General features: G+C 43.1%; 1 protein-coding gene across 1 annotated transcript in view; it reads right to left on the minus strand.

The window, feature by feature from the left end:
* Positions 1-25,043, minus strand: part of PRKDC (protein kinase, DNA-activated, catalytic subunit) — a 427,433-nt gene that overhangs the window by 147,239 nt on the left and 255,151 nt on the right. Inside the window, exons 55-59 of the mRNA XM_073679277.1 lie at positions 23,123-23,296; positions 18,785-18,883; positions 3,162-3,372; positions 2,876-3,062; positions 2,561-2,758 (exon numbers count right to left, since the gene is read on the minus strand). Coding sequence (XP_073535378.1) covers positions 2,561-2,758; positions 2,876-3,062; positions 3,162-3,372; positions 18,785-18,883; positions 23,123-23,296 — 869 coding nt within the window. The remainder of the gene's footprint in view (positions 1-2,560; positions 2,759-2,875; positions 3,063-3,161; positions 3,373-18,784; positions 18,884-23,122; positions 23,297-25,043) is intronic.

Genomic DNA, 25,043 nt, shown 5'->3' on the forward strand with positions numbered 1-25,043 from the left:
ACTAACAATATTAGATCATCAAGGCAATATTACAAAATGCACATGTAAACACAATTGACTACTAACTCGCATTAAGATCACCACAATTACTTGGACCCAACAGTCAAAAATAAATTCATGCATAAATTCAGAAAGGAATAGTTAAATGTAAGAAAAAAGGTGTTAAAAAAGACCTTTAACCACTTTGTACATGTTAAACTGGCTATCTCTTGAGAAAGTGGCTGAAAAGGTGATTAAAACAATTTTCCTTTTTTATTTCTCCTCTTCATTGAGGAGATACTGGTTTCTAAATTTTAGTGCACCTAATATGGCAATTTCCAATTCAACAAAGGGGGTGGGCGTTAACAGAGATTCCACAATTATAAGAAATCAAGGTCTGAGGGAGAAATTAAATAGACAATGCTCACAGGGAAGGGGTCAGAACCAGCTTTTTCACTGTGATCTGGTAAAACTGTTGAGTCTAAACTTATAACAGTAAGATCTCCTCACGCTTAGAGCTGATATTACAACGCCAGTAGAGGACAGCTGCATTGTAATGTCTATTCCAATCCTGATCCATAGCATAGATCCATAGCATTGTATATGACAATTGCTGCTTGCAAGATGCAGCTCTCCTCTCTTAATGCTGTCACGACATTCATAATATAATGATATAACAACGCCGGGAGAGGAGAGCTGCAGCATTTGTCACATACAACACTCTGGATCTATCCCAAGTATTGGGAATTTATTCCCTGATACCTGGGATAGATTCAGAGTATTTTATGTAATGACATTACCGTGCAACTCTCCTCCTCCTCCTCTGCCAGTGTTTGTAATGTCAGTAAGCACTGGGATTTAGTGTGCTAAGGTTATACACTTTGGTCTTACCAGATCACAGTGAAAAAGCTGGTTCTTACATTCCCTTAGTGAATTTAATTCCCCCCCCCCCCACACTATAACGCTGCCTTCTTATGATTTGGCAATGTCATACAAAGGAAAAAGAATCTAATAAAGCTCCCTTGATTAAAAGAGAAATTTGTGTATTAGGTTCCCTAAACTTTAGGAGCCAATATCTCTGCACTGGTGGAGAGAAATAAAAAAGGAACATTATACTTTATTCAGCTCTTCAGCCACATTATCATGTAGCCAATTTCACATGCAAAAAGTCCTCTCTAAAAAGACTTATGTTGCCATATGGTTTACCTATGGCCAGTATACAGAACAAGTTCTGTTCTAGAAGACCCCCACCACCCTGCAGTCATGTATTATAATAAGAACCATGTAATATAATATTAATTCAGAACACTGGAATATGTATATTTCAAAGAGAAAAATTAAAATCCATAAAGATATCTCCGGAGAGGGGAAAAATTACCCTCACATTGAACATATGGAATTAATTATAACTCAGGAAGTGAAAAGAGCCAACACTTCAACCTCCATTGAATTAGGACCTCCTGCAGTGACCAGGCAATTACAGCAAAGATTTCTCTAAGAACCAGACACTAAGCCTAGAATTCGTATATATTCAGAGGCGGAGAAGTACACTTGCAAGGCAAGAGCTTCCTCTTTTCAAAGCACTGGTCTCAGACTTTCTGGAGCCAGTGATGAATATTGAGGTTTGCATCGATCCGATATTAATGGAGATACATTTTTGGCTTCGTAGTGAAGGGACGAACATAACACATTCACTCTCTTCATCGTAAGGCCAGCAGAACGTCTCCAACTTAATATCGGTCAGATGGATGATGCTATCCAAGCCATGTTTCCTCTCTATAGTAAAGTAAAATCGTGATTGGAAACATGACAATGATATCTCCTGCCTGGGACCTCCAGGGGCAAAAAGACCTAGCACATTGCACAACCAGCCCCCATGTGAGCTCACCAAGGGGAGGTAAGTGGGTGTAACCTTGATCTAATAAAAATCAGAGTTTGGGTTTCTGTCATTGTTCATTTTCTGGAAGAGACAGTTCGCTGTGACCGTGTTCCATTTTCCTAATTGAAGCGCTTCTCTCCATAAAGATAAGAGCCATTTCTGCAATGTCAGGTTTAGTACTTCTCTTTTGTTATCCCTTTTTATGTCATGTAATTGTATATACCGTATTGTCTTGGTCCCATTTTGTAACACCTTTATTTTATATAAACACTGCCTAACTTTCCAGATTAAATATATAAAGTTGAATAAGTCTGTCCTTCTTGCTCTGTACACTGTACCTGTGAAGCAATACGCTACCTATACTGGGTGTCCAATCTGCCTGTATAAATGATTGGTGGTGGCAGCTAGTAGTTCCTTTTGCTATTGTGGCGTTGGTAGTGATCATATCGGGGTATATATATTCCATATGTTGGGATCAGAGGTGTATATACCATAAGCTCACTGTGAGTTCCTCAATAGCTGGCCTAGTAGGGAAAACAGCAGAGGCTTTGTCCATCACTCGTCAGTCAATTATGTAATTGTCCTGGCGATTAAAAGCAGCAGAGTTGAATACCCTGACGAGCTGGTGTCAGAAGTGGGATCCATGTGATCTCTCCAGTGTCATCCATGACAGTATATAAATTGATGCTTTAAATATCTCACCTTTGGCTTTGCTGTCCGTTTCATCACCTGGAAGACCTAGCCGCCGTTGCCCAAAATTAGGTCCTAAAGGTTTAAATGGTCCTCTCTCAGTTTTTCTATTCCTTTTACTTGTAAAAAGCAATGCTGAAGAGTCAGCAGAGTAACTGCTCATTGTGTCCATGGTACCTCCAGTTAGCCAATTAAATGCACTTCTGCCACCTGGAGGCCACAGCAAAGTAAAAAAGAGTAGTTAATCAAGTAACACATAGACAAAAGTGTAATTACATAAAATATATGTTATAATCACAAAAGACCAAGAACAAGGCCCAAGCATACCCATATTCTGTGTAGGCGTGAACTGATAGTTCTGCTGTGTTGCTCTTAGTTGTCCTCCCTCAGGTTCCTGCTCTTCTAGAAAACTTTGTGTTCTAGACCTGTAAGAACTTTGAGAAGCTTGAGTCTCCACAAACATAGGGGTGAGGATAGTACTGCGGTAGCGCCAGTTGGAATCTACAGTATAATCCTAAAGGAGAGGATAAGGACATTGATAAATCATTAGTAACACATACAGTCATGGGATGGTGGACATTTTTAAACTTAATAGCACAATTTAATATTTTACCTGAAACACGCACTCGGAAAGTGGATGCTCAAACATTTGTCTGATGTAATCTGGGCTTTTACTTGTCATTTCTAACATAAGATTTGTGGCCAGGCTCAGAAAGTCTTTTTCAATTTTGGTGGAGTATAAGGATGACAGCACAGCAACCATTCGATCTATCGTGCCAGTTGGCAACCGAGTTTCATCACTCCAAAAATTCCTCACAATAAGTCTATAATGGAAGGTATACATATATATTACATTAGAAACGGTTTTATAATACTGCAGCAAAGCAATAAAATGCACTTCTCAGCAAACTGAACATTTTATGGATGGCTTCACCTGTCTTCATATAAAATTTGCTCGCACAGCTTATGTTTTAATAATTTATTTATCTACACATATAACTAACCATAGCGCAATAATGCGTGTACGAAAAGAGAGGGGTTGTCCCTTTAAGCACACCAAATACACCGAGAAAAACAGCTCCTTACCTGCCTTTTTCTGTACAGTCTCTACAACTCTGTATTATGGGAATACAGGCACTGTGTGTGACACTCCTGTGCCTGCAAAAGGTTTCCAGTAAACCTCCATAATATTGAGTACAAAGGAGCATATTTTCCTTGCATCCATAATGCTTTACTAAGCGAAGGTTGTACATAACCATTATACAGTGGTATAAGGGATCCTTAAAGGTTAACCGTACTTTACAGTAACTTTTCAGTATAAGCTTGCCTGTGAACAACAGGAGTACCACTATTTCCGGTCATTACATGATTTGTATCCTGTATTTTCCCTAATATTCTCCTCTGCATTTTCTGTCTTTTAAAGGGTTGTCCAAAACTATGTGACTGCTGACTTGTGAATCCTCACATCGCATGCACTGTGTGCTGTGAAGATTCTGTGGTGCTGGCAGTGAACGGTCATGTGACCACAAGTATGCAATCCGAATACTTGTGGCCACATTCCGACTAGACTGTATCCGGTCTCGCTCAATACACTTGCATTATGTGAGGCCGGATACAGTCTAGTCAGCACATCAGAGAGCACCGATTATACACTATTTAAAAGTCATTAAAAATATGCTATAAAAAGCCCCAAAAAACAAAAAAGTGTGCAAAAAAAACACAAAAATAATGATAACAGATAAACAAAGGTAAGAGGTCACAGTATCCCTATTCAGTCCCCCCGACTTGCTTCTACCTACCAGCAGAGGTTAGCACCCTCTTGAACGCAAATGGCGACCAGGTTTCTCGTCGGCTTGCCCTGCTATCCTTATAGAGCCCTAAAGGGGTAGGGTAATAAAGGGTAATATGCCAAAGGAGTTTGTCCTAGAACATATCACAATAATAGTAGTACCATATTCAACATAATCAGTACCCCTATAGATCCAGAATACCAAGTAAGTACTTGTCAATGCCAACGAACAATGTTGTTCTGATTATTGTAATAAATATGTTTCTTGAATTACGAATATGAAAGAGATGGGCAGCCTAAGATCATATATGTGAACAGCCACGGTGAGTAGAGCCACAGAGTACACCGCAAGCAAAGAGAAAAACCACATTCATATGCTGACATTAACAATTGTCATGATAAATTGTGCTATAATGATAATTAGCAACCAATCACATAGACCAATGCAATGTGTAAAAAGAAAACACGTACATAGTATGATTAACTCGACGCGTTTCTCCTTCAAAATAGGCTCATCAGGAGTAAATACAGTATAGGATAATTCAAAAGAAACTGTAATGCATAGTACTTAACTCATAGATATAATGCATGGTGTTTGACTCATAGTTAAATGCATAGAACTTATCTCATAGATGTAACAAGATTCCCCTCAATAAAGTGCCCATTGCAGTAACTTGGATCAGGTGTCCAAACATGTGGAGGTCTGCTCAATGGCGTATCCAGAAATGAGTGCAATACTCTGCCGGTAATGTGTCACATATTGGAGGTAAAAGGTTTTTCCAGGTCTAGAGTGGTCTGTTCAATTGCAGACAATTTGGCAGTCCCCCTCCAATGCGCACTATGCCCCAGGTCGTTTGGTGCCATTATATATGTTTAAACATCCTAATAGACACTACCACGTATAGTGCGCTTTCTGGAAGTGACAGCACTTCCTGGTGTGGTGTCATTGGAACGCAAGACTCGCGTTCCAGAGCCATACGAATGCGTAAGATGGCCACGGATCCTCTGTGATGATGCTGTGGTCCTCCTGTCTCCTCACAACAGTGAGGTATGGACCGCAAAACGTGTTTCACGTGCGCGCATGCGCCAGTTCAGTGAGAAGCAGGGGAATCACATCAGCCTCCAGCCGGAGGCGAACTCAGATTGCCAGCAAGCAATAACCCTGAGCATAACACAAAGTATAATGTATGCTTGCAAATATATAATCGATTAGGGGGGCTATCATTGTGAGGGGCTAAATACTATGGACACATGTATGCATCTCCTAATCGAGCAAAAAATACCAGGGTAACCGTTTTGGCTGTTGTTAATAAGATTCTATATGGGGATAATCACAATAAATAGGATTAAAGACTAAAACAGGTCGCCATAGGTTATGGGCACTCTTAGAAGATATATGTCTATACCATCAAGGTCAGTGGGCTATGGACAGACAGAAAGCTTATCCCATAGGTACCAACAAGATTATTAATTGTCAAATGCACAGAAGCAACCCGTCAAAAACGGCTACATGTGGGCAAAATGTATTAGTAGGCAGAGCAGGGAGGATAATGATTACATGATGTAAACAAAAATGAAGTTGGTAATAAAGCCCTAAGGGCATCATTAAGTCGCATACTGAGTCATAAAAAGCAACCAAACTGGAATTGGGTCATTAAGTCCCAGGGGCCTGACACTGTTAAACCTATAGATCCTTTGGGCCTCCTTTTGAAGGATTCTGCGGTCCCAGTCATGATGAACTGATCACCTCAATCATACAAAATTTGAAACAGTCAAGGCTACCGCCATAGAGATGCATAAATGTGTTCATACTATTTAGCCCCTCACAATGGTAACCCCCCCTAATCGATTATATTTTTAAAAGCATACAGTATACTTTGTGTTATGTGCAGGATTATCGCTTGCTGGCAATCTGAGTTCACCTCCGGCTGGAGGCTAATGTGATTCCCCTGCTTCTCACTAAATTGGCACATTAGCACACACGAAACGCATTTTGCGATCCATACCTCACTGTAGTGAGAAGACAGGAGGACCACAGCATCATCACAGAGGATCCGCGGCCATTTTGAGCATGCGTATGGCTCTGGAATGTGAGTCTTGCGTTCCAATGACACCACAGCAGGAAGTGATGTCACTCCCAGTACGCACACTATACTTGTTAATGTCAGCATATGAATGTGTTTTTTTTTTCATTGCTAGCGGTGTACTCTGTGGCTCTACTCACCTTGGCTGCTCACATAAATGATCTTAGGCTGCCCATCTCTTTGATATTGGTAATTCAAGAAACATATTTTTTCAATAATCGGAACAACATAGTTTGTTGGCATTGACAAGTACTTACTTGGTATTCTGGATCTATAGGAGTACTATAGAATAATACTCCTGTCCAGACTTCGCATTGTCACACTACAATAATACACTGAAGAGTGCCCTAGATCAGAGGTCCCCAACCGCCGGTCCGTGGACCAGGACCGGGCCGTTGGGGTTTTTCAGCCGGTCCACGGCGCCGCTGACAGCTAGCTCCGCGGCCCTGCGCCTGGTCAGAGCTCGCTCTGTGTGGATTTATAATGTTTTCTGCCATAGCCGTGACAGCTCGCAGCTCCCGGCAGAGAACATTATGCAGGACGTGGTGGGGCGTCGGGCGGGTCTTAGTGACGCAGCCCTCCACAGCACAGCATGGTGCCTGTTGTACGTCACGGGGCGGGTCTTAGTGACGCGGCCCTCCTGCACAGCATGGTGTGTTCCTGACGGGGTGGGGCGGCAGGCTCTCCTCACTGACACGCCCCCGGCAGAACATGTTATGTGGGGCGTGCTGGGGCAGCAGACTGGCTTCAGTGACGCGGCTCCCGGTACCGGTGTTCAGTGTGTAGCGCTGCTAAGCAGCAGCGCTGTATACACTGACGCTCAATGTACAATGCTGCTACTTAGCAGCGCTGTACACCGAGGTCCCGCCAGCATCCTCCCCATACAGCTCCACCCCTCCATAACCCCACCCCCATATGACCAAAGCCCCGCCCCCACCCCCACCGGGCCATGGAAAACTGGTCTTGCTTAAAGCCGGTCCCTGGTGCAAAAAAGGTTGGGGACCTCTGCCCTAGATGAAGCAGCACCTTCTACATGCAGAAAGACCCAACACAGACAACGGCAGCCCTGGCACACGATGCAAACATGTTTTCTTCAGCGATGCTCAAGGTGTGCCGAGTGTCAGTGGAGAAAATCTCTTTTAGCACAGGACTTCATCCACTATAAATTCATGCTCAAAACCTATAACTCTGCCCTTCATCTAGCCAAACAATTTAACTTCACCACCCTCATCACTTCACTGTCCAACAATCCAAAACCACTTTTTGAAACCTTAAACTCCCTCCTGAAACCTAAAGCACAGGCCCCCATCACCAACCTCAGCTGTGAGGATCTGGCCACTTATTTTCTAGAAAAAAATCAACCACATCCATCAGGACATCTCAGCCCAATCTCCCCAGTGCCTGGATCCCCCTTCCCTGCCGCACTTCAAGCTGACTAGCCATTTTTGATCCTATTACAGAAGAAGTTACCCAGCTCCTCATTTCTTCTCGACCTACAACCTGCAACAGTGACCCCATTCCTTCACATCTCCTGCAGTCTCTTTCACTGGTGGTCATCACTCACCTGACTAAAATATTTAACCTCTCTCTTTCTTCAGGTATCTTTCCCTCCTCATTTAACCCCTTAACCCCCGAGGGTGGTTTGCACGTTAATGACCAGGCCAATTTTTACAATTCTGACCACTGTCACTTTATGAGATAATTACTCTGGAGAACTTCAACGGATCCCCCTGATTCTGAGACTGTTTTTTCGTGACATATTGTACTTCATGGTTTTGGTAAAATTTCTTTGATATCACTTGTGTTTATTTGTGAAAAAAATGGAAATTTGGCGAAAATTTTGCAATTTTCAAAATTTGAATTTTTATGCCCTGAAATCAGAGAGATATGTCACACAAAATACTTAATAAATAACATTTCCCACATGTGTACTTTACATCAGCACAATTTTGGAACCCAATTTTTTTTTTTGTTAGGGAGCAATAAGGGTTAAAAGTTGAGCAGCGATTTCTCATTTTTCCAACAAAATTTACGAAACCATTCTTTTAGGGACCACATCACATTTGAAGTCACTTTGAGAGGTCTTTATGACAGAAAATACCCAAAAGTGACACCATTCTAAAAACTGCACCCCTCAAGGTGCTCAAAACCTCATTCAAGAACTTTATTAACCCTTCAGGTGCTTCACAGGAATTTTTTGAATGTGGAAGAAAAAAATGAACATTTAACTTTTTTCACAAAAATGTTACTTTAGACCCAATTTTTCTTATTTTCACAGGGGTAACAAGAAAAAATGGACCCCAAAATTTGTTGTGCAATTTCCCCTGGGCACGCAGATACCCCATATGTGGGGAAAAACCACTGTTTGGGCGCACGGCAGGGCTTGGAAGGGAAGGAGCGCCATTTGACTTTTTGATAGTAAAATTTGCTTGAATAATTAGCGGACGCCATGTTGCGTTTGGAGAGTCCCTGATGTGGGGGAGCTCCAATGTTTAAGCACAAGTGACCTCATTTTGGAAACTAGACCCCCCCAAGGCACCTATCTAGATACATAGTGAGCACTTAGAACCCCCAGGTGCTTCACAAATTGATTCGTAAAAATGCAAAAGTATTTTTTTTTTCTACTTTTTCATTTTTACGAATCAATTTGTGAAGCACCTGGGGGTTCCACGTGCTCACTATGCATCTAGATAGGTGCCTTGGGGGGGTCTAGTTTCCAAAATGGCTAGTCAGCTTGAAGTGCGTCAGGGAAGGGGGATCCAGGCACTGGGGAGATTGGGCTGAGATGTCCTGATGGATGTGGTTGATTTTTTTCTAGAAAATAAGTGGCCAGATCCTCACCGCTGAGGTTGGTGATGGGGGCCTGTGCTTTAGTTTTCAGGAAAAAAAATACTTTTGCATTTTTACGAATCAATTTGTGAAGCACCTGGGGGTTCCAAGTGCTCACTATGCATCTAGATAGGTGCCTTGGGGGGTCTAGTTTCCAAAATGGGGTCACTTGTGGGGGAGCTCCAATGTTTAGGCACACAGGGGCTCTCCAAACGCGACAAGGTTCCAATTTGTTAGCGGACACCATGTCGCGTTTGGAGAGCCCCTGCACACAGCCTGTGTGCGCGCGCGATGATGTACTAATACGGGTCTGGCTCTTAAGTCCCAGGGCACAGACGCGTATTAGTACATCTAATGTTGTTAAGGGGTTAAGGACCCTAGGATTTTCCGTTTTTGCATTTTCGTTTTATGCTCCCCTTGTTCCCAGAGCCATAGTGTTTTTACTTTTTGGTCAATATGGCCTTGTGAGGGCTTATTTTTTGTGGGACAAGTTGTACTTTTGAACAAGATTACTGGTTTTACCATATCGTGTACGGGAAAACAGGAAAAAAATTCCAAGTGCGGTGAAATTGCAAAAAAAGTGCAATACCACAGATGTTTTTTTTTTTTTTTTCTTTTCTTACCACGTTCACTGAATGCTAAAACTGACCTGCCATTCTTATTCTCCAGGTCACTATGAGTTCGTAGATACCAAACATGTATAGGTTCTTTTTTATTTAAGTGGTGAAAAAAAAATCCAAAGTTTGGTATATATAAAAAAAAAAGCGTTATTTTCCGAGACCTGTAGCGTCTCCATTTTCCAGGATCTAGGGCCGGGTGAGGGCTTATTTTTTGCGCGCCGAGCTGATATTTTTATTGATACCATTTTGGGGTAGATCTGATTTTTTGATCGCCCGTTATTGTATTTTATTGCAATGTTGCGGCGACCAAAAAATGTAATTCTGTCGTTTAGAATTTTTTTCTCGTTACGCCGTTTGCCGTTCGGATTAATTCTTTTTTTATATTAATAGATTGGGCGATTCTGAAAGCGGCGATATCAAATATGTGTATGTGGGGTTTTTATTATTATTATTTTGAATGGGGCAAAAGGGGGGTGATTTAAACTTTTATATTTTTTAAATATTTTTAAAAACATTTTTTTTTACACTTTTTGCTTGCTTCTATAGTCATCATAGGAGACTAGAAGCAGCAACTGTCCGATCGCATCTGCTACATAGAGGTGATGAGCAGATAACCTCTATGTAGCAGAAATGCTCCTGTGCTATGAGCGCCGACCACTAGGTGGCACTCATAGCGATCATTACATGACAACCACTGGGGTCTGCTGCAGACCCAGGGTTGTCATGCCCACCCATCAGTGACCCGCGATCACGTGACGGGGTCACCGATGGCTGGGGTAAGTGACACGCTTCCGGCGCGGCGCTGTTAAATGCTGCTGTCAGAGATTGACAGCGGCATTTAACTAGTTAACAGCCGCGGGTGGATCGCGGTTCCACCTGTGGCTGTTGCGGGCACATGTCAGCTGTAATAATCAGCTGACATGTGATCGGTTCAGTGCGGGCTCAGCGCTAGAGCCCTCACTGAACTGGGGGTGATGGCCTGGGGCATACTAATACGCCCCAGGCTTTAAAGGGGTTTAAACATGCCATCATAACCCCTTTACTTAAAAAGTCAACCCTGGACCAGAATTGCGCTGCTAACTACAGACCTGTCTCTAACCTTCCTTTCAGCTCTAAACTCCTGGAACGCTTGGTCCACTCCGGTCTAATCCGCTATCTCTCAGATAACTCTCTCCTCGACCCTCTACAATCTGGTTTCCGCTCCTTACACTCCACTGAAACTGCCCTCACTAAAGTCTCTAATGATCTACTAACAGCTAAATCCAAAGGTCACTGCTCCCTGCGGATTCTCCTGGATCTCTCTGCTGCATTTGGCACTGTGGATCAACAGCTCCTCCTCACGATGCTCCGCTCTATAGGCCTCAAGGAAACTGTTCTCTCTTGGTTCTCCTCCTACCTCTCTGACAGCTCCTTCACTGTATCTTTTGCCGGCTCCTCTTCCTCTCCTCATCCCCTTACTATCGGGGTTCCTCAGGGCTCAGTCCTAGGCCCCCTCCTCTTCTCGCTATACACTGCCCCTATCGGACAAATAATCAGCAGATTTGGGTAAGAGTATCATCTCTATGCGGACAACACCCAACTATACACCTCTTCACCTGACATCACCCCTCCTCGAATACAAAATACCAAGGATTGTCTGTCTCTAACATCATGTCCTCCCTCTATCTTAAACTGAATCTCTCTAAAACTGAACTTCTTGTGTTTCTCACCTCTACTAACCCAACTCTACAGTATTTAACATCGAAATTACCTTGGAGGGTTCAACCATAACTCCCAAGCAGCAAGAATGCTGCCTTGGGGTCACATTCGACACCAACCTTTCCTTTACTCCCTATATCCGATCACTTACTCGCTCTTGTCACCTGCATCTTAAAAACATCTCCAGAATCCGATCTTTTCTCACCTTTGAAACTGCTAAAACTCTGACTGTCGCTCTTATTCACTCTCGTCTGGACTACTGTAACTCTCTTCTGATTGGTCTTCCTCTTACCAAACTTTCTCCTCTCCAATCCGTCCTGAATGCGGCAGCCAGGGTCGTATTTCTGTCCAGCCGCTTCACCGATGCCTCCATCTTGTGCCAGTCATTACACTGGTTGCCCATTCACTACAGGGTCCAATATAAACTCATCGCTCTCACCCACAAAGCTCTCCACAGTTCTGCACCGCCTTATATCTCCTCTCTCATCTCTATCGCCCTACACGTGCACTCCGTTCTATAAATGACCTAAGACTAACATCCCCCATACTCCGTCTCCAAGACTTTTCTCATGCTGCCAGTTCTCTGGAATGCTCTACCCCAGGCGATCCGACTGATGCCTAGCCCCCATGTCTTCAAGCGCGCTTTAAAAACCCATCTCTTTAAACAAGCTTACCACCTTAACTACTCAGTAAACTAACTTTCCCCTGTTTCCTTCTTCTAAATATTATTCAGAATCTGTTCCCTACTATTCATCTGTCTCCACACCCTCCATGCACAAGATAACTGCACTCGATACTTGAGTATTGCACTTAAACATACTGGCTGATGACCGTATCATGCAGCTTTATATGAAAATCCCTATTTATTATAATTGCCAGACCTGAAATAACAAGCACTTTTCACATATTGCCCCCCCCCCTCCCATTTCCTTGTAGAATGTAAGCTTGCGAGCAGGGACCTCACTCCTAATTTAACTGTTTAAACGGTCTTAAATTGTATTGAATTTATTGTCTGTACATGTCCCCACTTAATTGTAAAGTGCTGCGGAATATGTTGGCGCTATATAAATAAAAAATATTATTATTATTACTGATTATGTTGAACATGGTACTATTACCATTGTGATATGTTCGAAGACAAACTCCTTTGGTATATTACCCTACCCCTTTTGGGCTCTATAGGGTTAGAAGTGCAAGCCGACAAGGAGCAGGGGCGCCAATTGCGTTCAAGAGGGTGCCAACCTCCGCTGGTAGGAGCAAGTCGAGTGGACTGGATAGGGATATTGTGACCTTTGTTCATCTGTAATTTTTTTTTTGTACACTTTTTTTTTTTTATAACATTTTTAATGTATACGAATAAAATTACTTTTAAATAGTGTATAATCGGTGATATCAGGTTTAATAATATACACTAGTTCATACAACATTTTTTTCGGTGATTTCTAGGCAGCATATCACTACATGTATGCAAATTGCATACTTGCAGCCATGTCCCCTCCTCTCCCGATGCAGACACCAGACAATCCTCACAGCATGTGGTACACGCGATGTGAGGATTCACAAGTCTGCAGTCACTTATAGTGACTAGGAGGTGCTGGTTGTGACTTGCATAAGTTTGTCTTTGCACTATTTACCATAACAGATATTGTAAATGTGACCAGACCTGTCCATCAGCCTCCTCCAACTGAAAAACAACTTTCTCACATTAATTATTTTTCAGTTGGAGGATTCTGGTCGCTATTCTTCCAGCAACAGCCAATTTGTGGACAGGAGAACACTGCAGTATGTGAGGAAGGCGGCACTAACAAGGAGAAGAATCTGTACCTACTGTATATATTAGAAAGTGCCACAAAATCATGTCCCCAACACATTTGTAAAATGAAGATATAATGGCCAACCATTATGTCAGGGAAATTTTAATGTCAGGAAAATGTTCTTCCATATTTGCCCGACACAGATGTTCAGTCCCCTCCCTTATTCCCCTTCTGCTCAGCTCAAAAGCCCCAATTACCACACACCTGAGAAATAGCTTATACAAACAAATGCCAGCCAAGGAGTGTTATAACTTCGTTAGGAAGCAAGCTCTTGTCTCTGGCACACGCAGCGGGGTAATTACTGGCACTAGTTTGCTTGTAACTGGGAAAGTTGCTTTCCCGAGCTTAACAAAGAAATCTCCAGACAATCAGACTATGAAACGAAATATGAAATATTGTAAGTTCAAAGCGTCTGACAATACTGGGACCCATATTTCTAGTGACAGAAACAGCCAAGGAATGCATACATAGTTTTTCATTGTTGCAAGCCAAATCAGAGAGCTGTAGCGCAAAAACACCAGAATAGCAGACTGCAGCTATGTGATGTGTGGTCTCTAACTGAAGATACAGTTATATGAAAAAGTTTGGGCACCCCTATTAATCTTAAGCTTAATGTTTTATAAAAATTGGTGTTTTTGCAACAGCTATTTCAGCTTGATATATGTAATAACTGTTGGACACAGTAATGTTTCTGCCTTGAAATGACGTTTATTGTACTAACAGAAAATGTGCAATCTGCATTCAAACAAAATTTGACAGGTGCATAAGTATGGGCACCCTTATCGTTTTCTTGTTTTAAATACTCCTACCTACTTTTTACTGACTTACTAAAGCACTTTTTTTGGTTTTGTAACCTCATTGAGCTTTGAACTTCATAGCCAGGTGTATGCAATCATGAGAAAAGCTACTTAGGCTATGTGCCCACGTTGCATTTATGAAGCAGAACATTTTTGCTGCATAAATGCAAGTCCTCTCCCGGAAAAACGCATTCCGCACGCGTTTATCGCGCATTTTTCGCGCGTTTATCACGCGTTTTCCACATGCGGAATTGCCTTGCGTTTTTTATGCATTGGACAAAGGCAATTCCGCTTGCGGAAACGCAAAATTAAATGACATGCTGCGGATTTTTGAACGCGGCATAAACGCTGCGGAAAAATCCGCAGCATGTGCATAGAACTTGCGGAATCCCATTGGGGACCATGGGGTGCGGATATACATGCGTTTTTCAAGCGTTTACGCTGCGGAAATTCCGCAGCATATACGCTTGAAAAATGCTACGTGGGCACACAGCCTTTAAGTGGCCACTTGCAAGTTGTTCTCCTGTTTGAATCTCCTCTGAAGAGTGGCATCATGGGCTCCTCAAAACAACTGTCAAATGATCTGAAAACAAAGATTATTCAACATAGTTGTTCAGGGGAAGGATAAAAAAAGCTGTCTCAGAGATTTAACCTGTCAGTTTCCACTGTGAGGAACATAGTAAGGAAATGGAAGAACACAGGGACAGTTCTTGTTAAGGCCAGAAGTGGCAGACCAAGAAAAACATCAGAAAGGCAGAGAATAAGAATGGTGAGATCAGTCAAGGACAATCCTCAAACCACCTCCAGAGAGCTGCAGCATCAACTTGCTGCAGATGGTGTCACTGTGCATCGGTCAACTATACAATGCACTTTGCACAAGGAGAAGCTGTATGGGAGAGTGATGCAAAAGAAGCAGTTTCTGCAAGCACGCCACAAACAGAATCGGCTGAGGTATGCAAAAGAACATTTGGAGAAGCCAATTTCCTTTTGGAAGAAGGTCCTGTGGACTGATGAAACCAAGATTGAGTTGTTTGGTCATACAAAAAGGCGTTATGCATGGCGGCAAAAAAACACAGCATTCCAAGAAAAACACTTGCTACCCACAGTAAAATTTGGTGGAGGTTCCATCATGCTTTGGGGCTGTGTGGCCAATGCCGGCACCGGGAATCTAGTTAAAGTTGAGGGACGCATGGATTCCACTCAGTATCAGCAGATTCTTGACAATAATGTTCAAGAATCAGTGACAAAGTTGAAGTTGCGCAGGGGATGGATCTTTCAGCAAGACAATGATCCAAAACACCGCTCCAAATCTACTCAGGCATTCATGCAGAGGAACAATTACAATGTTCTGGAATGGCCATCCCAGTCCCCAGACCTGAATATCATTGAACATCTGTGGGATCATTTGAAGAGGGCTGTCCATGCTCGGTGACCATCAAACTTAACTGAACTGGAATTGTTTTGTATAGAGGAATGGTCAAAAATACCTTCATCCAGGATCCAGGAAATCATTAAAAGCTACAGGAAGCGACTAGAGGCTGTTATTTTTGCAAAAGGAGGATCTACTAAATATTAATGTCACTTTTCTGGTGAGGTGCCCATACTTATGCACCTGTCAAATTTTGTTTGAATGCAGATTGCACATTTTCTGTTAGTACAATAAACCTCATTTCAAGGCAGAAACATTACTGTGTCCAACAGTTATTACATATATCAAACTGAAATAACTGTTGCAAAAACACCAATTTTTATAAAACATTAAGCTTAAGATTAATAGGGGTGCCCAAACTTTTTCATATAACTGTAAAATCATAAGGGAAAAAATGTCATCGTTTCGACGCTTCTGCGATCAAAGAGCGATGAGTTATCACATAAGTTAGCGTTTTTAATAAAAATGTACATTATGTCACCACAAGGGGCATGTGGGTAAATCTCCCCTTAGGTATCAGAGAACCCATGGACATTAGAGGAGCACTCATTGCCAGGGGGGTATAAGGATTATAAGTAACGGGTCCTGCTTGATAACAGCATAATCAAACTGGGGAGACCCTCCTCCACCTATATTGAATCGTCTCCGAGATCGTATAGTGTAAGTTTTTCTTCTTTTATTCTGTTTATTTTATGTAACTGCTTATGTATTTTTAATGTCTCCTTTGTAACATCCTTTTATATAATTTTTCTTAAACACTGCCTCCCTTTTGGATTAAATATAAAATTGAATAGTTCTATTTCTTTTGTTCTATAATTGTTCCCTTCCCCGAAGCCATATCTGCTACCAAAACGCAGGCGTCCGGCCAGGCCTGTATTATATTTCAAACTAGGGCGGTGGTGGCAGAGGATAATAATAATTGGGCTATCGTGAAGCTGACAGTGACCGTACGGAGAGCGTAAACACAGATTCCAGGCTTTGGAACCCAGCGGTGTGACGCCATACTCTCACATTTCGCTCGACGATAAATCCATGTAGTGAGTAGTCTGGATCGCATGCTTGCGATTCCGGACGAAATACTGACAGCGTGACGGCATGGTGAGATATCGCGTGATCCCCCCGGTGTTGTCCCTGTGGGTGATCCCTGACACACTATTAATACTGGGTATTCTGTCAGAAAATCTAAGTTAAATATCACAAGATGAACACAAATTTAGAAAGCACAATTCTTGCTATGGTCTAATTATACTGCAAGATCATTATGAATGAGCTTTCCTAAGATAACCGTGCAGTCTTTAAATGCTGCCAATCACCCAACGAATCAGCAAAACGCTCGATCATCAGGCAAAATGATCTTCTGGTTTGCATAAAAGATCATTGTTCTAAGCAGCACATCATCCCGCACTGCCGAGAACAATGGCAGCCTACGCGCACTGAGTGGTCTAGCTGCGGGGTCAACCAGAGCAAACAGTCTATTAAGCGAAAACATGTTTGACAGTCCTTGATCTTTTTACGCTCCCTTAGTCACATGGCCAATCCAGCTACAAATAACCTGCTATTAGATAATAATAAAGAATTATTCAGAAGTTCAAGTAGATGTCATGTAATGTCCCTGAGGCCGGCTTCAAACTCTGTGTATGGACCACGATTTCTGAATTGACAACGGATCGCCTGAGCTGAACTAATGTTTTAATATATATATCTATGATCCTGCTAGTTAGGGTCAGGGCATCCTTGTTTGGTCCGGAAATCTTGGACTGTACACAGACCATCAAAAGCTTACGTGTGAAGCCAGTCTAAGGGAGCATACTATCAAAACTTCCCATCACAAACACTAGGCCAGTGCTGGTGAACCTATAGCACGCGTGCCAGAGGGGGCACTCAAAGCCCTCTCTGTGGGCAAGCGTGTTCTCACTCCAGCATCTAATGAAGTAATGATTGCAGAGGGTGCGACAGCGACCTAGCCTGTGAGGAAGGGGCCCGCCGACACCAATTTCACCTGAATGTGCGTCCGAGGATGCACATTCAGGTGAAATGTACTGCGGTGCCGAAACCCGCAGGCTCTCTGAGCTGCAACACACGACGCTAGTCGGCCTGCCAGTGACGCCATGTGCCTCCCGTACGAACACACCGAAGTCAGCTGCCGGCTCGAGAAGAGGACGATGCGCAGCATGGGAGCGGGGCAGAGTAGAATTGTTTGTTTCGTTTTAAAATGTGCTGGAGAAGAAAGGAGATGGGGGACATAACATCAGCATGGAAGGCATTATACCAGAATGGGGGACACTACAACAGTATGGGGGACACTACAACAGTATGGGGGACACTACAACAGTATGGGGGACACTACAACAGTGTGGGGGACACTACAACAGTGTGGGGGACACTACAACAGTGTGGGGGACACTACAGCAGTATGGGGGACATTATACTAGGATGGGAACAAAAACCTCAGTATTCATGTTAAAATACTGTGTTGGCACATAGCGACAAATGCGTGGATTTTGGCTTGCAGTTAAGGTAGTCAGTCTCTAAATGGTTCACCATCATCACACTAGGTAATCAATTAATCTATGTAATGCGAAAATAAACGATACTGGAGTGCTCTAAGGCCGCAGCACTACCCAAGGAGCAACAACAATCTACATGAAAAAATTTGCAGCTTTATGAACATATTGCATTACTTACCTTACACCATTGTAGAATTACAGCCTGCACTTGCTGCATTTACAATTTTAATTCTTTCAAAACTAAAATCTACAAGCTTGCCAGTAATGTATTTGCAAAGTTACTTAAAGGGGACATCTCATCTAGGACATTTAGGGCATATACACAAGAAATGGCAATAAAAGTTGGTTAAATTAAGGTCAAACATATATTTTGAGAAAGGGCCCCATTATGTGCTGTCTGTAATGGACACGCAAGTGCAGCTCCCTCTATTTTTATGAGAGTTCCAAAAATTTACTTGCAAGTGTGCTCATCCACCTCTTCAATGACAAGGTCTCAAGACAGACGCAGGTCCCTGTGAACTCTCCTCAGTCTTGTGGATATGCCATAAATGGCTCAACCCTAGTCTTCTATTGTCAATTTATATGTTTAATTAATTTGCATAAAATGTGCAGAAAAGAAAAGGGGTTTTTAGAAAAAAAAGTGAAAGAGAATTAAAAATAATCACTTACTGCAGCTCCGCTTTTTCATCCACGAGTCCTTCAAGCAATACCTCTTTAGCCATATTAAAAATATCCTGTGAATCACTATCAGACTGGCTGTCCAGATCCCTGAAACATATTTAATATACAAATTGCATAAACTGCATTGCTAAACCTAAAAAACACAGTATTGCCACTAATGATACTGGAAATATGACTGCTGTTTCCCTGGTGAGGGGTCGAGGTGCAGAGCACAGTCCGGGGCATCTGGGTTTTTTTCCCTTGTGTCATGCACCAACACCTCAGGTCCTCCTCGTCCTGGGTGTTCATTTAAAGAAACACACAGTATATTACACTTGAAGGCCCATTATGAAAAGCTCTTACAGACTAAAATGTAAACAATCTATCTCACATATCTACTATATAATCGGCTTATCCTGTCTGTCTGTCCGTCCAGGAAATTCCGCGTCGCTGATTGGTCCGGCCGCAGCCAATCAGCGACGCGGGATTTCAGAACAAGATGGCGACAGTTAGCGGCTCATTTGCCGCACGGAGGTCATTGGCGATGTAGCCGGGAGATGACCGGCGCTAGCCGTTCATCTCACGGCTGCTCGCAGCAGAAGTACCCCGACCAGCGGCCTAGGCGGCGCCGCTCCCCGGTCCTCCCTTCGCACTTGCCGGTAGCCGCATGGATATAAGCAGCGATGCAGCCGGGAGATGACCGGCGCTAGCAGCGTAAGTACCAGCACAGGCAGTGCCGCTTCCCGGTCCTCACGAACACGGTTCGCTGATTGGTCGCGGCCGCCCAATCAGCGATATTGGCGCGTGAGGGGGCCGTACAAGCCAAGATAAGGGGGCCATACAAACCAGGATTAGGGGAATGACGGAGCCTTACAAACCACAATTAGGGGATGAGGGAGCCATACATACCAGGATATGGAAATTTAACAGTAGCTGCTGCATTTCCCACCCTAGGCTTATACTCAAGTCAATAAATTTTCCAAGTTTTTTGTTGTAAAATTAGGGGTCTTGGCTTATACTCAGGTCACCGCTCACAGGCAGCATGTGACCCCCCGGCTGCAGCTGGCTCTTGCTTCCGCTTATGACACGACTATTTGCGGCTGCAGCCAAGGGGTCTCCTGTTGCGCGTTCCACGGTGAGTGATGGGCTGTGGGCGGGGTTATCCCCCATCCCATCACACCCGGCATCCACCGCCACGTGCATTCATTGACAGAGCGCGCGGTGGATGCTGGGTGTGACACGATGGGGGATAACCCCACCCACAACGCTTCATTCATCGTGGTACGCGGAACAGGAGACCCCTTGGCAGCAGCCGCAAATAGTCGTGATGGAAGCAGAAGCAAGAGCCGGCTGCAGCCGGGGGAATTACGTGCTGGCTGTGCGTGGTCAGCGATGTTGTCACAAGCAGTATTGACAACATGACTTAATTACAAAATTCATTAGGGGCCCCGGATACATTGGGGGGTTAATTTAAAGTAGTGCACAACCCATTTAAACACTGCTTCGCTGCTTAGGCGCGCCCGGTTGGCCGCATACATATTCTAGAATACCCGATGCGTTAGAATCGGGCCACCATCTAGTACAGCATATAATTAGGAAAACTCATAAAATACATCTTTAATTCAGTTGTAAAAGCTATGTTGTTTAAAAGTGGAGATGACATGATGATATCTTGGCTCCACATATAGCAGAAGATGACAAAATCCTACCAGACTTTGACTTCTGCGAGATTTCAGCTTTTGTAGGTGTAATAGCAATGTAAAAAGGAAAATCACTGCTGTTATTAGTTTTTATTTCATGATGATTGTTCTTATTCAAGAGCAAAATCAGGTGATTCTCCTGTATATCACGGACAGAAAGGTTATTACACTGAAAAGGCAAGAGATCTAAGAAAGGGCAATCTTGTTATAGCCCGTCTCCCACTCTCTCCAAAAGGCATATTCACAGTATTTCTCGTCCATGTGCTGTAATCGACAAACAGTATATTCCCCAGCAATGCTCCAGACCATCCACAGGAATCAGAATAAATATAATGTAAGTCCATGGCCATATGAGACGCCTCTCAGACAGGGCGGATGCACACACTACCAACATTTTAATGACTCGTCCCCCTCTTGAGGCCAGATTTCAGTTCATGTCTCTACTTTTTGACTTAGAGCAGGGATGTCAAACTCAAATACACAGAGGGATAACATTAAAAACTTTAACAAAGGGGGCCAACCTTGTTATTTATTAAAAAAGGTTTACAATTGAGGAAGTTTTTCCTTATCACTCTTTACAGAATAATGGGCCCCACATAGTCCTCCATACAGAATATTGGGCCCCACATAGTCCTCCATACAAAATAATGGGCCCAACATAGTCCTCCATACAGAACAATGGGCCCCATATAGTCCTCCATACATAATAATGAGCCCCACATAATCATCCATACAGAATAAGGGGCCCCACATAGTCCTCCATACAGAATAATGGGCCCCACATAGTCCTCCATACAGAATAATGGGCCCCACATAGTCCTCCATACAGAATAATGGGCCCCACATAGTACTCCATACAGAATAATGGGCCCCACATAGTCCTCCATACAGAATAATGGGCCCCACATAGTCCTCCATACAGAATAATGGGCCCCACATAGTCCTCCATGCAGAATAATGGGCCCCACATAGTCCTCCATACAGAATAATGGGCCCCACATAGTCCTCCATACAGAATAATGGGATCCACATAGTCCTCCATACAGAATAATGGGCCCCACATAGTCCTCCATACAGAATAATGGGCCCCACATAGTCTTCCATACAGAATAATGGGCCCCACATAGTCCTCCATACAGAATAATGGGCCCCACATAGTCCTCCATACAGAATAATGGGCCCCACATAGTCCTCCATACAGAATAATGGGCCCCACATAGTCCTCCATACAGAATAATGGGCCCCACATAGTCCTCCATACAGAATAATGGGCCCCACATAGTCCTCCATACAGAATAATGGGATCCACATAGTCCTCCATACAGAATAATGGGCCCAACATAGTCCTCCATTCAGAATAATGGGCCCAACATAGTCCTCCATTCAGAATAATGGGCCCAACATAGTCCTCCATACAAAATAGTGGGCCCAACATAATCCTCCATACAGCATAAAGGGCCCCACATAGTCCTCCATACAGAATGATGGGCCCAACATAGTCCTCCATACATAATAATGGGCTCCACATAGTCCTCCATACAGAATAATGGGCCCCACATAGTCCTTCATACGGAATAATGGGCGCCACATAGTCCTCCATACAGAATAATGGGCCTCACATAGTCCTCCATACAGATTAATGGGCCCAACATAGTCCTCCATACAGCATAATGGGCCCCACACAGTCCTCCATACAGAATAATGGGCCCCACACAGTCCTCCATACAGAATAATGGGCCCCACATAGTCCTCCATACAGCATAATGGGCCCCACATAGTCCTCCATACAGCATAATGGGCCCCACATAGTCCTCCATACAGCATAATGGGCCCCACATAGCCCTCCATACAGTATAATGGGCCCCACAACTCTGCAGTATAATGGGCCCCACATAGCCCTCCCTGCAATATAATGGGCCCCACATAGCCGTCCCTGCAGTATAATGCGCCCCACATAGCCGTCCCTGCAGTATAATGCGCCCCACATAGCCCTCCCTGCAGTATAATGGGCCTCACATAACACTCCCTGCAGTATAATGGGCCTCGCATAATGCTCCATACAGTATAATGGACCCCACAAAGAAAACAAAAGAAAAAATACCTTTATCCTATCCGGTCCCCTGCTGCTCCGATCTCTGCAGTGTGTCTTCTGCAGCTTTTCACTGCTCATCACAGTGGGCGAGAAATACAGGATGCCTATACAGTTGAAGGTGCAATGCTGGGGGGCAGTGCCAGTGGAGGCCAAATATAATCACCCTGGGGGCCTAATTTGGCCCACGGGCCAGAGTTTGACATGTGTGACTTAGAGGTATAGAAACAGATTCTCCTTCGCACAGTTGGTTCTTCCATAGCAAAAGGAAATCTCACAGAGCAGTCAAAATCTCTCAAAAATATAACGGCAAAGTAACAAAAGAAATCCTATATTTTGCAAAAAACATTTTAAAAAAGGTCTTTTAATTTTGTTGACATCGTATTTAATTTTTTCTCAGAACTAGAAGGGTCTTTTTTACATTTGAATACTATAGAATACTATAATACTTCAACATGTGAAAACATGGGCAAAAAGAGGTAAATAATAAGCGTAAAAATAATATCAAGATAAATAAATGTACAGTAGATACCAGATATGAAACTACGGATCTATTACCTGTAATTGTCATAGATCCACATAAGAATATCGAACATACGTTCTCGGCAGACAGGAAAATTGTGAGAACTAAAGGCAGTTATTGATGGCAAAAGCTCCCGCAGCTCACATGGCTTCAGCTTGGCTAACAACTTATACACCACGTCCAAGCACACTCTCTGTCTTTCATCGTCTCTGAAATGGAATGAGGGATGAGAAAGTTATCAATTATAACCTCGTAAAGAACAGCAATTCAACAAAGCCAATCTAACCCGAGTAAGGTTGTAACCACAACATAAGAACCTAATGAGCAGAAGACGGGATGACTCGTGCCTATCTGATTTCTGTGCACCAAATAAATTGACCAAATATACAACTGGCTAACAAGTAGAGGGGTTGTCCGTTTTTTTTTTTCTGTTTTGTTTTTGTTTTTTTTTAATATTCAGCGTGTATACCTAGGCTGCAGAATGCTGAAAGTATGTAATATGCTCACTGTCAGCATTTTGCATTGTCGCCTAGAAAAGACATTTTAGAATGTCACCATCCTGATTCTGGATTTTGCAGGACCCAGTCACATGCCGACTAGTCTTTTAATGTTCAGAGACTGGTCATAACAACACAACTGATGTCACACCCAGTCTCAGGCAGACCCTCCTCCTGGCTTTAGTGGCAAGCATTGGAAGCGATTCCGGCATTTGCTCAGTGAGATTCTTCAGCCTCTTGATGACTGTTGTAGTACGGCGGTGTTCACACTGTATGGTAATGAGGCAGTCACCCAAGGAAAGTTCAACTTAAATGTCTTTATTTGAAAAAACTCACAACTTAAATGCAAATGATGTCCTCCGGATAGCAGCTGGGTGGTCCAAACAGTCCGTGTAAACTTGTTGCCGTGGGCGACGGCAGCGCCGTTTCACTCTGAAGTGCACCAGTTACGTTATCTTCACAGACCTGTGTTATGTCTTCACACAGGCTTGCAGCGCACAGAGCCTCCTGCTCTGCAGCTAGCAAACAAACCACTTAAACACCCAAACCTTTGCTGAGGGGTTTTTAAATGAAAACTGTAAGACCCGGGCTGGAGGAAGTGATCCACCCCACTACCATCCTGTAGATCACGCCAAAAATAAAAACCCATGTCGGGTTTTCTTAATCTGACCTGGTCAAATAGCTTGACCCAGTTCAAACTTGCTTTTATTTTGCACTGCAACTGCAGCTGTGTCTGTGATTGCAATGCACTCCAGCATCAATAACCTACTATGCGCATCCTGGGGGATATATACCGTCCCTCACAAATGATCACCCTCACTGGTTCACACTGTGCATTGTGAATTAGTGTGAGGCAGCGCTGGCATGTGGATGGCATGCATTACATTTGGGTCAGCACTGCTCAATAGTGTGAAGCAGCTGGTAGCAGGGACATCCGTAAGCAACTTCACAGCTCTGGCATGGGGAAAGCACAGGAAGCAGAGCATGTAAGCAAACTGGACGCAGGCAATGAAGCAAAATTCCAAAAGAAGGGAGTAACAAAATATTAATTTTATGGGTGTCTTTTAAATTGCAATACAGCACAGAATATTTTATAAGAAAATTTGGATTTCAGGGAAGACTATTTAAGTTAGAACAAGCTCACTAAAATGAATGTTTCCATCTTGGTAAATTGCTTATTATGCATTTTATCCTACTATTACATTTCATCATACAGGTGTAGATAGCATTTCTATACTGTTATTTTTTTCTCTGTGGGTGTGCAAGTGATCTTTTGTTTCTATACACAAACAGTTGAAACCAAAAGTTTACATACACTATATAAAAAGACACATATGCATGTTTTTCTCAATATTTGACATGAAATCAGAATAATCCTTTCCCGCTTTAGGTCAATTAGGATTACCATAATGTTTAGTATTTGCCAAATGTCAGAATAATGAGAGAGAGAGAATGTTTT

Source organism: Phyllobates terribilis, unplaced genomic scaffold (genome assembly GCF_046119375.1).
Source record: "Phyllobates terribilis strain yellow unplaced genomic scaffold, ASM4611937v1 Scaffold_4__5_contigs__length_816908805, whole genome shotgun sequence".
Lineage (NCBI taxonomy): Eukaryota > Metazoa > Chordata > Amphibia > Anura > Dendrobatidae > Phyllobates > Phyllobates terribilis.